The 13343-nt window shown below is 31.6% G+C and overlaps 1 protein-coding gene across 3 annotated transcripts in view; it reads left to right on the top strand.

Moving 5' to 3' along the window:
- Positions 1–13016, top strand: part of LOC111699935 (speckle-type POZ protein B) — a 30935-nt gene extending 17919 nt beyond the window's left edge. Inside the window, exons 3-18 of one of the 3 annotated variants that reach the window (XM_023470728.1) lie at positions 254–375; positions 706–786; positions 1518–1590; positions 2149–2207; positions 4637–4714; positions 4857–4931; positions 5572–5693; positions 6064–6146; positions 6420–6472; positions 7110–7203; positions 7406–7480; positions 9798–9835; positions 10164–10290; positions 11621–11691; positions 12259–12351; positions 12541–13016. In XM_023470728.1, coding sequence (XP_023326496.1) covers positions 263–375; positions 706–786; positions 1518–1590; positions 2149–2207; positions 4637–4714; positions 4857–4931; positions 5572–5693; positions 6064–6146; positions 6420–6472; positions 7110–7203; positions 7406–7480; positions 9798–9835; positions 10164–10290; positions 11621–11691; positions 12259–12351; positions 12541–12550 — 1245 coding nt within the window. In that variant the 5' untranslated portion in view covers positions 254–262 and the 3' untranslated portion in view covers positions 12551–13016. Of the gene's footprint in view, positions 1–253; positions 376–705; positions 787–1517; positions 1591–2148; positions 2208–4636; positions 4715–4856; positions 4932–5571; positions 5694–6063; positions 6147–6419; positions 6473–7109; positions 7204–7405; positions 7481–9797; positions 9836–10163; positions 10291–11620; positions 11692–12258 lie in introns of all 3 variants that reach the window. The other 2 variants (XM_023470729.1, XM_023470727.1) reach the window with 2 other exon arrangements.
- Positions 13017–13343: the final 327 nt, after the last annotated feature.

Raw genomic sequence — 13343 nt, 5'->3', positions numbered from 1 at the left:
TACATGCAATCGTTGGGGCCTGAACTGAAATCTATAGATTTCACTGGTTCATGGAAGGGGGCTCCAATAGCCCCAATAGCTCCCCCTCCCTGACTACGTCTCTGAGTGATACTTCTAATGCGCTTCTAGGTTCCAGGGCGCTTCGCTCCTATTTTCTAGTAATCCGTTGCTCTTCAAGCTGCCAATTTCAAAGACAATTGTATAAGAATATCAAGTAAATTCTAGTTGGATATCGACGAAGAGATCTTATTTCAGAAACGAGATGTCTGGTTTCTGCCAGGGGTTCAAGAGGACGGCCTCGGGTTCTATTAAGAAACCTCCGGTCGAATCTATTGGATGGTGTTATACAAGATGCAAGGAGGATACAAGCTATAGGTAGGAACACTATGAAACCATCCGCCATTGATTTCTGGGGCCAATGGTAGATTTATTTCAAAATCAATTTTTTAGTAAATAGATTTTTTCTTTCATTGAAAAACTTATTTAAATGATTGATGAATGGGTGGTTATAATTATATGTTGACTGATAATTTATTGATTGGTAAATCAATGGGTGGTATTTTTAGTTGATTAATTAGCATGTGGATGGATTGATTTCTGATTGATTTTTTGAACGATTGATTGACTAATTTGTAGTTTTTAGCTTTTTTGACGAATTATTTATTGATTAGTGGATAACCAAAGGATTTTATTAATTGAATTTAGTTTTGCCTGGACTATAGAAGGATTCAGGCGCAAGATGGATACCTTCACGAACGGGCAGTGCATAACATCTAACGAATTCAAGTAAACACCCTTATTTAATATTCTCGCCACATGTATTTAAAAACTTCATAAAAAGTTATATTACGTAGAAATTGTGAAGTTTATTGAAATATTGCAATTCCATGGATTTTTAATATTTTTAATGATTTCATGATTATACTCTCTCCAACCCAAACTGTCATTCTAGGTTTTAAACAACTATGTGATTTCTGCCATTATATATTTCGTTGCAATACAACATCATCAGATGGCTAATTATCTGTAAAATGGAGAACAAAGTTAATAATCAAAATAGTCAATATTATATATTAAAATCAAAAATAAAAGTTAAATGTAAACGATATAAAGATGTAGAAATATAGATTGAAAAATAAATTAAAGTAAAACAGCTGTTCCATGTTTTAAGAAATGTACACTAAGGTGTCAGGTGTCTAATATTTTTCCTAATCAAAGTATTGAAAATTATTTTTAAATGGTCTTTCGTTGTAATTTTTAAATTTTTACGATTACAAAGGTACCCTTTAAATTTGATCAATTATGTAAAAGATATCGTCGTTTTTCAACCCTGAAAATTGGAGTCAATTCTGACAACTGACAATGTCAAAAATGTAAACCTGATAAGGGTATTCATTCTTGGTCAAACAAAGCTTTTATTAAAGGGTATCATTGTGAATCGATCACGCCACTCTGTCAAAGAAGGGTCATTTGAAATAACAATTACAGACCACAGTCACATATTTGTATATATTTAGAGTTGTTGTGGATAGAAAAGAAACTCAATGGAAGCTGGAATGTTTCCCCAATGGGAAGACTAAAGTTGGAGAGGTAGGGTTTCATTGACCTAATTCACGCAAAACAGCTGCCCCCCCCCCCCCCCTCTATGAAATGATCTTTTCTCAAAATTTTAGTCTCAACTAGTGTTGTTTATCTTTTTGGTTCATATTCAGCAGTGTGATTACTGGATCACTGGATTCTGCACTATGCAGGGGTGTATATTTTCTTGGAATATCATCCTGTTCACCGCCTCTTTCAAAATCATTTTTCCCCCAGAATTTAAGGATCTTCGCGCGGAGTTAAAAATTTTCTTAAGAGTTATTTTCTCGATTAACTAGGAAAAATAGCTGATTTTTTAGGGCAAAACTAATCAAAAAGGATGAAAAAAACTTACCTTCTGACATTCAATTGTTTATCTCCCCCNCCCCAATTCATTCTAAAAATAATATGTACATCCGGCCTGTTATTCTGCAATTGCGTTTTTAGTTTTAGATTTAGATTTACAAATACATATATATCTGTTCTGTGCAGTATGGCTAAAATTATTATTAACAAACATTAAAGCAAGACTAATTATGAAAAATAAACAATTAACCCATGTTTATTCAGGATACAGTTGGGGCAGTCTCTGTGTTTCTATATCCGGTCAACTCTCATGCTATAAATAGGTTTGTATCCGTACTAAAAGATTTGGAAGGAGGATACGTTTACACAAAATAACAAGTTAATCAACTTTTCAGAGGTCAAAAATTTTGTATTGTGAATTTCTTTAAGAGACAGAAATCTATAATACTTATTTTTGTTTTCCGAAGGATAAAGTTTATTCATTTTGAACACCTGAAATAATCGGATGCTTCCGGATTAGGGACTAGCTGTTTCACAGATTTAAAAACTTAATCATTCAAATTAAAAGTTTCCGGTCTTCTGAATGTAAGTTCTGATCTCTGGATGGTTAATAACATTAGTACATGATGTCTATTCTCATATAACCCAAAATGTCCATTTTTATTCACACAGCTATCATTAATTTTACCACTTACATTCAGTTTCTCTTTGCTCCACAGAACAAATAAACTCGCTGCAACTAGAGATTTAGTTGTCCTATTTAACTACTCAAGACTTTAATGGAGATTTCTAGCAGGGGGTGCATATTCTCCTCAACTCCCCTCCCCCCCCCTATCTGCTTTAAAATTCCCTAATTTTACGCCTCTATTAGGATTGTTTGCGCGGAGCGCCATTCAAGTTTTGGTAAATATATGGCTTATAGCGCGAAATAAATAATTAAGGAAAAAGGTCTTTAAAAATCTGATTAAAGGGATGGTGGAGATGTCCTATTTTATGAAGGAGGGGGGGGGGGGGTCCCTGCCTTCATTTTTGGTTCAAATCTCCCTATTTTTTGGCTGCACGCCTAATTAGTATTAATATTTCCCAAAATAAAATAAAATTGAATTGCAAGTGCCTCTTTATGACCTCTAATGACCTCTAATAACCCTCAACAAGTAGAAAATGTTTCAACTATGGCTTTATGCATTTCAAACGAAAGCTAGGAACCCAGGGAATACAGTAGCAGCAACGAATCCAGTGTTTGACTTTCCAATGACCTGTAACGACCTCTATTAGTGCTTAGGATCCAATTAATTTTGATAAACAAAAGAAGAATTTTCAAATTATTTTTCTTCTTTTTTTTTCGTTAGTTTAATGCTTAAACTTGATGAACCATTCAGAGATAAGGAAATTTACATTATTCTTATGTTTTCAACAATTTAAATTTGGTTTTTAAGAGCAAAATATTTTTGTCAGCAGTTTTTGGTTGGTATTTTGCCCCTTGGATTCGACTTCGTGGATACGCATATTTTTGCGGATCCGGATCCAGGAAGCCAAAATGTTGCGGATCCAACGGATCCGAATCCTGAGCACTGGTTGAAATCTGAATATTTTCTATAGTACTGAGTACCTTCAATGTTATTATATTCTCTATAGTACTGAGTACCTTCAATGTTATTATATTTCTATTTTCTCTTTGACTCGGTAACATTCATTTGCAATTATCAAAGGAATTTAATTTGTTTCATTTGTCTTTGAAACTGAAACAGAAACTTGAGGTTTAACCATTGTTAGCTTGTATCTTATTTAGGGACATTTTTCTCCGAAACTTTCAAGAAACAACTAAAGTTCATAGAATTCCATCCAATGCAATTCCAAGTGTTGATTGATTGATTTTAGGGGGCATAAATTAGCTATGTTGTTGTAAATAAATGGAAGTAAGATGTTAAGTTGTAGAAAATATTCCAGACTGCAGAATGTATGTATACTGCTCGGTAGTATTAATTTCTCTGTATATCCTTATGTTTCTCTTACTGATATTTACACCTTTTAACAACCCAAATTTAGTACACATTTCTGCAGTGAAGTACACGTACAATCGTACACAAAAAACTCGTGAAAGTTCACAATGACACAGAAAGTGCATTTTCCGTCTCTTAATGAACTTTCAACCCCGATCCCATCTATCTGAAATGGGATTATATGAACCCCTGTAAAAGTAACGTTTTAAACAGAAAAATTCGTTGGTTTGCATAAAAGTTCAAATTCTGTGATAAAAAAATTAAAACAGTTCTGCTTCATGAAAACTAGAGCCGGGGATTTGGGAATAAGTTCTTAAAGTACCCTTTTTATCCCAAAAAAAAGTCAATCAGGTTCCTATCCAAATTATTTATTTTACCCCCAAAAATCCGAAATTTTCCCCTTGAAATATTTAATTTTCCCTTAAAAATTGTTCGTATTTTCCAATTTAGCCCTTTAAAAAAACAATTCTCAATAAGGTTTATCATTTTGAAGTTGGGGGAAACTTAGTTTTCAATTAAAAGAACTCTGGAGGAACAGGGAAAGAAATCATGGAAATATTTCCATTCCTTGAATTATAATAAATATTTTGAAGATACATTAAACTTCTGAACCATGATTTGAAATAAAGTTTGAGACGGTGCAATCGGGAAACTTTTAATCCAAATAAAACTTGGAACCTTCAATTATAAGATTGGTATTGTTTGTCCATATCATACAGACGTAAATAATTAACAAGATGATTTTAATTCAGAAATTTTTCCTTCGCCATTGGTTTTGTGAACGAGGATAACTCCAGGGTTATGAAAGGAAAAGGGGAGCATTGCTTCAGGTTGGATTTTTTATTTTTTTATTTTTCCAAAATTAATTGAAAAATTTTATTATGCAATTTTTAAAGATTCTTAAAAACCAATTTAAGAAACGTTTGGAACTTTTTATGTCACTATTTTTTGTCTTATATCTTTATTTTACAGAGATAATCAGAACGGTTGGGGTTGGTTAAAGTTGGTTACTCATCAAACTCTGAAAGGAGATGGAAGGGATGGAAGGTATATAATAGTATTTGTTTTCTTTGCAAAATCATTAAGTAAGAAGTCCAATTTAAAACTAAAATCAAGAAGGGAGACAATTTAACGTTCAAAGAATAAATTATTTAAAAGTCGCCATTAAAGTCGCATACTTTGTTGGTTAAATCCTTCTTATATATTAAAAAATTTCAAATCCTTCTTGCACCAGCTAAAAAAATACAGTAGGAAATTAGAAACTTAGAAGTTTATTAAAGCAATTTTTTTAACGTCAATTTTAAAGCAATCTACGATTTCATAAACCATAAATCATAATGAAATGACGATGATCCAGTTTTCCGTTTTTTGCTTTTAATTAATTAATTTTCAAGAGATTTTTACGCTTGTACCGTTTCTGAACTCAGTGTTTCACGACGAATATTTTGATACCCATTTTGATTTATTTAGGTAAATTTTTTATGGCTTACATCATTGATTTGAAAAAAAAGCTAAAATCTAAATGAGTTTGAAAGTTATCAAAAAAAATTCAATCTTTTTGGAAACTGAATCAAAGAAAACTTAAGAACTGGTGCAAGGTAATTAAAATATTGCCCTTCAGATTCATCCTTACTTTAACTTATATTTGTATTAATTGTATTAAAGTCTCCAGTTCCTTTAATTATAGACCTGAAGCGGAGAAACTACTTCCTAATGACAGTTTAAATATTCTCTGTGTGATGAAGTTTAAGGGAGAAGATGATACAACTAGTGGAACAACGAGACCAACCAGTATATCTACTACAGTAGGTAGGCGATAGGCGACAGGCGTATATGCAAGATAAAACGTTACAAGCGTTTCGTAACAGCGCGATTTTCCCTTGAATTTTATTTCTTATAAAAACCGGGAAATGTTATTGACAAATGCAATGGAGCCCAAGTCGGATTTCCAAGGATGGAATGTTGACTGATTATTACTAATATTTTATATTGTTGTTATCTCAATATTGAAAACCGGCGTCTTTGGGTTTCTAGATCAAATCGAAAGTGTTGATTGATTGATGAATTGGTTATCGTTTATTTCTTTATGCCTTGTTACTGGCTTCTTAAATTTTGAAAGTCTCAGCTTCTAAGTTTGATAATATTTCAAGGTTTGATAGTTAAATAAAATTTGTTTTAGAATGTGATGATGATGATGTTCTTGATAATGACAATAAAGGTCTCCTCAACCTTTTGGAGACTGGAGATCTGGCAGATATAGAGGTAGAACTTTAACACTGTCAATTAGATCCAAAATATCATGTATAATTTACTAAGTTCAGGGCTCTTTGTGTCTCTCTGTCTTGTAAGTAATTTCAGCTTTTTTGTTCGCTTTAATTTCTAGAATTTTTATGTACCATATATAGAATATACATTGACAATATCCCTGATTTCCAAATACAACCATTACTGATTAATAAGAATGTTTGAATTTTTATTATTTTTGAAACTATTTGATTTTAATTAAACGTTAGTTTCAAGAATCCTTTTTTTCAGGTTAAATGCGGCGTTGAGGTTTTCCAATGTCACAGTGCTATTCTTGCTTCTAGGTAATAAAATGATTTTACAGCTGGGATTTTTTTTCAAATGCAGATTTTTTCCTAATCTCACTTCGGGTTTTTATATTAAATATCATATTATTATCAAAAATGTTTTTTTTTAAATCATTTTTTTCTGGTTTTTCATTTGTTTCATCATTTCATTATCATTTAAAACATGACTAAGCTTGCAAGTAAAATTCCTAATATCAATATTTTTACGTTGCCCAGGTTTATATTATAATTCATAGTCAAGTAACTCTCGCCATTTACCCGCGTTTGGAATTTCAATAAATGTCCACAAAAAAATAGCCCCAGGGTACCCAGGCCATGTGTTCCCTCAAAAAGTTGTAGATAATTTGGGCCAGCTGTTTGACGAAATAAATATTCAATATATGATGATTATATATATACGATAGTTGGCGATTATATTAATAAAATGAAGACGACTTTTTATTTAAGTTTTAATTGTTAACAAGCTTTTTTGGAATTACAAGTTTACAATTAATTTAAGATAAGCTTTTTAATTTACAGATTTTCTTTGTTTCCATGTTTTTGTGCATTCAAGCAATCAAATTTCAATCGAAAGTCGTCTTCATTATATTGATATTATCGCCTGCCACCGTAATATATATATATACCCGTCTAGATCTGATGTGTTCCGAGCCATGCTCGTGAATGATATGAGAGAGAAAGCAACGAAGCAGATCAATTTAGTGGATATAGATCCAGATATTTTCAAGGTACCATTACCTGCAAAATAAAACTTATTTTTTAGTCAAAAAGAAAATTAGCTTATCTTCCCCTCCCCCCCCTCCCACTCTTTTTGTATAAATTTTTTTTTAACCTTGGGTTTTTACCTCTTTTTTTGGGGGAACATTAGTTTTTATCCCGCTTCATTTCTCAGTTTAAAATTTAATTAATTAATTAATTTTGTTTGTTTAGGCTTTATTAATGTATATTTATGGAGGAAAAATTACCAATTTTCACGACCACGACAAATCTAGCAAAATACTGAAGGAATCAATCAAAGCATATCAATTTTAAATCAGCCTTTTTTACCGCTAAAAACTCTAGAATGATTTATCCTTAATCACGATCCAGAGTCTAAAACTAAAGAACGAAAAGTTCTGACTTAAATTTTAAGTTCATGGTTAAATGTCACTTCTGACTTAATTTAAACCTGAGCTGAGAACTTTAGAATGGTGGATATCGGGATTAAGGTTTAATCCACTCTTTTTCTTAATCTCCAGATTAACATAATCTTGCAAGATTATCTTAAAGTGTATGAAAAACGATAAAATTCATATTAATATTTAATCATCTGAGAAACTGTAGCAGCCAATTAGAGAAAAGCGGGCAACCAATGAGAGAACAGAAATATTCTCATTGGAGAAAACAATTAACGGATATCCAAGGAGAGAGAAAAAGAGTGGATTAAGGACTAAAATGAAAAGTTTCCACAGTGGATATTCGGATCAAGAAGTCAGGATTAAAGTTTATCTATTCTAAAGTTTTCAGCTCTGAACTTCATAAGGTTAAATATTAAACCCTGTGATTAAATATTTAACTCGCCGAAATCGACGAGTTAAAATTTAAGCAGAGGTTTAAATTATCTTGAAATCCTGCATTTTCCCTATTTGTCTATTATTCAATCATCATTCAGCTGCAGCTGAGAAAGCGGCATTCAACTTAACGATATATTTAAAAGTGAAAACCTTGTTAAATTAATTTTTGGATGTAAACCCAAAAAACGGTTGTATGTTTTGTTTTCGGTTACGTAAGAACAGCTGATTAGCGATGGTTATGTAATATTCTCCGTAAATTCTTTTCTCTGATTGGTTCAGATTTTTCCCGGGAAATTCAAATTTAAAATTGAGAAAGTTTAATATTTAAGTCGCTATTCATTATTTTACAGAATTTTTAACCTCGAACTTAAAATTCGTGCATTCTTTAGTTTTAGACTCTGATCGCTTAATCAGATTATCCAATGTACACACTTTTGATTTTCTTCTTAATCCTCTTTTTGGATATTTCTACTGTATAAAAATTACTTTTGATATGCTTTAACGATTGGACTAATATCCGATTGAATAAAGTCAGTTGTTCACACGCCGGCTTTTAGAGCATTTAAACAAATAAGAATTTAATCATGTTAATATGAAATTAATTAAAAACATATTTTAGGACTATTTTGAACGTTAGTCTTAATAAACATTAATCCAAAACTTACGTTCGTTCAATCGATGTTTAGTTCAATCGATATGACGCCATCAACACCAGAAATCAAAACCGGTTTTTCAAACGTCAAAAGAGTATATCTTAACATGACACGCTGATTGGTTAAATCTTTAACTTCTTTCTTGGATATCGAATGAGTTTTAAAAATTTTAAAATGCATTTAGTGAATGAGTTTAAGCATTAGTCTTAATATCCACTATTCTAAAGTTTTCATCTGAGCTAAAAACTTCAGAATTTTTTATATTTAGATTAATGCTTCATATCCTCTTTTTGTAAATCTTAAAATTAATTCAATCTTTAGTTAGTAGTCGGAAAGTTTCTAAAATTCAACCAATCAGAGTGCAGAATCCCACAGCCAATCAGAAGCCGGGAAACTTGAATTTTGTTCGCACCATCATTGGTCCGAATTCAGTATGCATATCTGAAATCAGGGGAAAAGAGCGGATTAAGCAGAAAATAAATGTGTCCACAGTGGATATTTAGATTCAGATTAAGGAAATTCAACGCTGAAGTGGTCTGCTTGGTTATTAAGAGTACGAAATCTATTCAAAACATAATGTTTTCAACCTATTTCTTAGAATTGGTAACTGTCATGTGTCTTGGTACAAACTCCATCTTGTTTCTACTGAAGAAATTCACAAGTTGCATTCTTAAAAATCGTTGGACTTTAGTTTAAAGCAGTGCTTAGGATCCATTTAATTTTGATGCGGATCAGGATCCGGATCCTGGATTTGCACAGGAAAAAAATGGATCCGGATTCTGGTCATTTCTTTAAGAATTACTGAATTTTTAGAGACAATAAATAATTTTCAAATTTTTTGTTTTATTATTTTCCCTTATTTTTATCCAATCCTAAAACTTTATGAACCATTCAGAAATGAGGACATTTTTATAATTCTTTTTTTCCAAAGTTTAAATTTGGGTTTTTGGAGTAAAAAGGTTATTTTTTGCAGTTTTTTGTTGATATTTTACCCCTTGGATCCGGATCTTAGGCACTGATTTAAAGGTTGGGATTGTGAATTTGGAATGGAGCGGTTCAATGTACATTCTTAATAGAAAAATTGATTAAAATAATTTTGATTGATTGATTGAACAGGCAGCAGACCAGTATGGTCTTCTAGGGCTCAAACGAAGGTATGATTTAGATCCGTCATGTTCCATTTACAATTTTAGATCGAGAAGGTAGAGGATCTGCCTTTACATAGTTTTTATCGAGTAGTTAAAGGATCTGTTATTTTGATTGCAAATGAAACCAATTGAACATTTTTTACTGTCAAAAAGACATAATAAGTAATAATTAATCCAAACCATACTGGCCTAATAATCTAAAATTTTCTTTTAATGGAAAAATAAAGTTAAATTACGTACTTTTTTCTTCAACATTTAGTCGTAAAAATGGCATTTTTATTATTTTTATTGGATTACATTCTAATTAAAATAATATGACATGATTAATGTTTAGATGCGAGGAAAGCCTGTGTAGTAGTTTGAATATACAGAACTGCCTGGATCACCTGATAACTGCAGATTTACATAATGCAACCAAACTTAAGATCCTGGTTATTAAGTTTGTGGTAGAGAACGCTCAGGTAGATTCGAAATCAATCAATCAATATATCCCTGCTATTTCATCTTGAAAATCAGAGTGGTAATTTATTGTTAAGGATTTTTTTTACTAAATAGGGGGGGGGAGGGTTGGAATGTTTATGGGAAATAAATGGTTTTTAGGAGGGAACGGTTTCCTGGGGGGCGGGGGCCTCCAAAGGTGTTTTTTATTTTCGCTACCAAATTTCTGAAAATCATATTCTATTATTCTACTATTGCAAATTGATCAAATTCCATTTTTTGGGTTAATTTGACTTTGAAGAAACTGAGTAGAAATATCGAATACAGTTCGATGTTCGAACGTTATTACACTTTCGAATGACTCGAATAGTGAATGTACTGAGCGGATACTAAGAAAGATTGTGCACATATTTGAAAATTTCTTTAATATCTGAAAGCCAGCATGATAAATTCTCATTTTCTTTCCTGCGAATCTTCGGGTCATGCTGGGGTGTATATTTTTAAGAATTACTTCCCCTGGGTGATGAATTTTGAAGATTTTTTTTTTTTTTGGGGGGGGGGGTTAATCGAACATCTAAATGCAAGTTTTTTTTAAATTTTATTGGTTCTTTTAACCAAATTTCCAGAGTAAACAATTCCTTTCAGAAGGTGGAGGGAAGATTTTTCAAGAAAGCAAACACCCCTGCGTCATTAGTTTGATTGTGTTTACACCTGCTGTAGTGCTTTTAACACTCTTTAAATCTTAACTTATATTTTCTCCTATTAAGACTGAGAAATTTACGACGAAAATCCAACTTTTTTATGTTGTTTAATAGGACTATCAATTGCTTAAATTACAGGGTTATTCTAGAAACTTTTATCTGATCAATGTGGAAGATATTGTCGTTTTTATAGCAAGTCACTATTTCATTTTTGGTCAGACTAAGCCTTAAGGATACCGTTGTGAATAGGATATGTCCCTCTTGTGTCGGGGTATCACTGGAAATTACTTCTGAAGTCCCTTTATAACCGTAGTTTTCAAATGGGTGAACATTCTCTTTAAAATTGGTGACCCGGCTCGTTAAGCTTTATTAGATTATGTCAACTGGTGGATAAAACTATCTAATACTGATAGATGTCAAATTGACAGTTTTATGGGGTGTACTGAATAACGCCTATTTTATATTTTGCGGACAAGCCTTTATTTTGGGGAAATTGAATTATAAAGAGGCAACAATAAATGTAATTTTTCCTTTTTTTCATTTTTGAAAGCTTCTTAGATCATTCGTAATAATAGAAAGTATTATTGACCACTGATTTTTGGAATATATGTGGAAGTATAAGACACTAGATTTGATTTGTAATTTGTATTAGGAGGTGACATACCTACCGAACTGGAAGGAGAAACTTAGTCATTACCCGGATATATTCACAGAAGTTTTCAGGTAAGATTCAGTCTATTAAAAGTGATAATGTATTTAATATATGGGAGTTTAGGTTAATGGAAAGTTGATGGGAAATAGAAGTTAAATTAGGGTAGAGAGCTGGGCAGTGGAAGGGGAAATATTAAGTAAGATGTTGGGAAGGACATGAGGATAACTTAAAAGAAAGAAAGGATCCATTTCATTTTGATGTGGTTCCAGATCCTTTATCCGTCCGGTAACTAACTGGATCCGGATCCGACTCATGAATAATTCTTTTTTATATAATTTGCTTAATTCTTGTAATCGAAAGAGGAAAAAAGAAAGAAGAAGAAAAACACTAGAATAACAGAGGGGAAGTTTAAAGGAGCATTGAAGAAAATTAGAGGCACATAGATAAACTGGGAAAATGAAGCGCGTAAGGAAAATTAGAAAAAGGAACTCTGTAAGTATTATGGGAAACTGGGAAACCCTAGAGCTAACTCTGAATGAAAAGGTGGAACCCGGAAAGAGAACAGAACTTAACAAAACGGAAAAAAAGTAATTTTAACCAATAATATTATTTGTTAAATCTAGTTATTTTTGTTTCAGTGAGCTAGCGAACTACAAGTCCGGGAAGAAAGCCAAGTCTGATGATATCTCCTGGAGTCATTATAAACCTAGTGATACAGAACTAGATTTTAGGGCCCCCTCGAACATAAAAACAAGCGTGCACAATTTCAAATCCAACTTTTAAAAAGATTATATAGATTTATATGGCTTTTAGTATTCAATGCAACATTTCACAAAACAAAAATTAAACAAAAATATTTTTTCTTAAATTTTTTTTTAATGACGTTTTACGATTTCATTTCAAGATGTGAAATCATCTAGACGGACTTGATAAGTTGATAATGCCTCCGAAGACGCTGATCTTTGTACAGTACGTACAATGTACAATGTACATACGGTGTAATTTTGTTAACAATATACCATGGTTTGTCAGATTTTTATGTAACTTGTAAATTTAGGATAAGAAAAATATTATGAGTTGCTATCTTGAAAATTTCAAATTTATAATTGGCAACTTTTTTTTAATAAATTGTCAATAGATCAGTTCAGATCAGCTCTACTAGTCAGTTCAATTCTTCTCAATGAAAAAAAAAGTTATTTCTAATTTATTAAGTTAAGATTTAAGAAGGTTCATTTAAAACCATAGTAGAAGCTAACAATTAATGAGTTCGAGTGCATATTACGAATCAAAGAATTATCTTTTCGTAAAAAATATAATTTCTCTAGTATTATGTTATTTTTATACCATTCAACGCTATTTTCTACTTTACAAAATAAATGTTTTTGTCGCCAATCAACATATTTTATGTTTATATTTCTAAATTATCTAACCTTGAATAAGTTCTAAAACAATAAACCTTGTTTTAGCTGCACTGTACAGTGTTCTATTATAATGACACGTGTTATAATTATTTATTAAACTGATTTCTAGATTACTGGACGTTTTATAAGAAATATCATTGTTAACCACTTTATCCTAGTTCAACTACATTTTTTGTTATTTTATCGGAATTCAACAAACTTTGATCTACTTTCTCTAACCAAAGACTACAAGAACGTTTTATCAGCTGCCGTAAAATTTTTGTTGAGGTGAATCTAGGCTTTTAGTTATTATAATTTTAATT

The sequence above is a fragment of the Eurytemora carolleeae genome, unplaced genomic scaffold (assembly GCF_000591075.1).
Source record: "Eurytemora carolleeae unplaced genomic scaffold, Eaff_2.0 scaffold384, whole genome shotgun sequence".
Taxonomy (NCBI): Eukaryota; Metazoa; Arthropoda; class Copepoda; order Calanoida; family Temoridae; genus Eurytemora; species Eurytemora carolleeae.
This window is presented reverse-complemented; position numbering and strand designations above follow the sequence as displayed.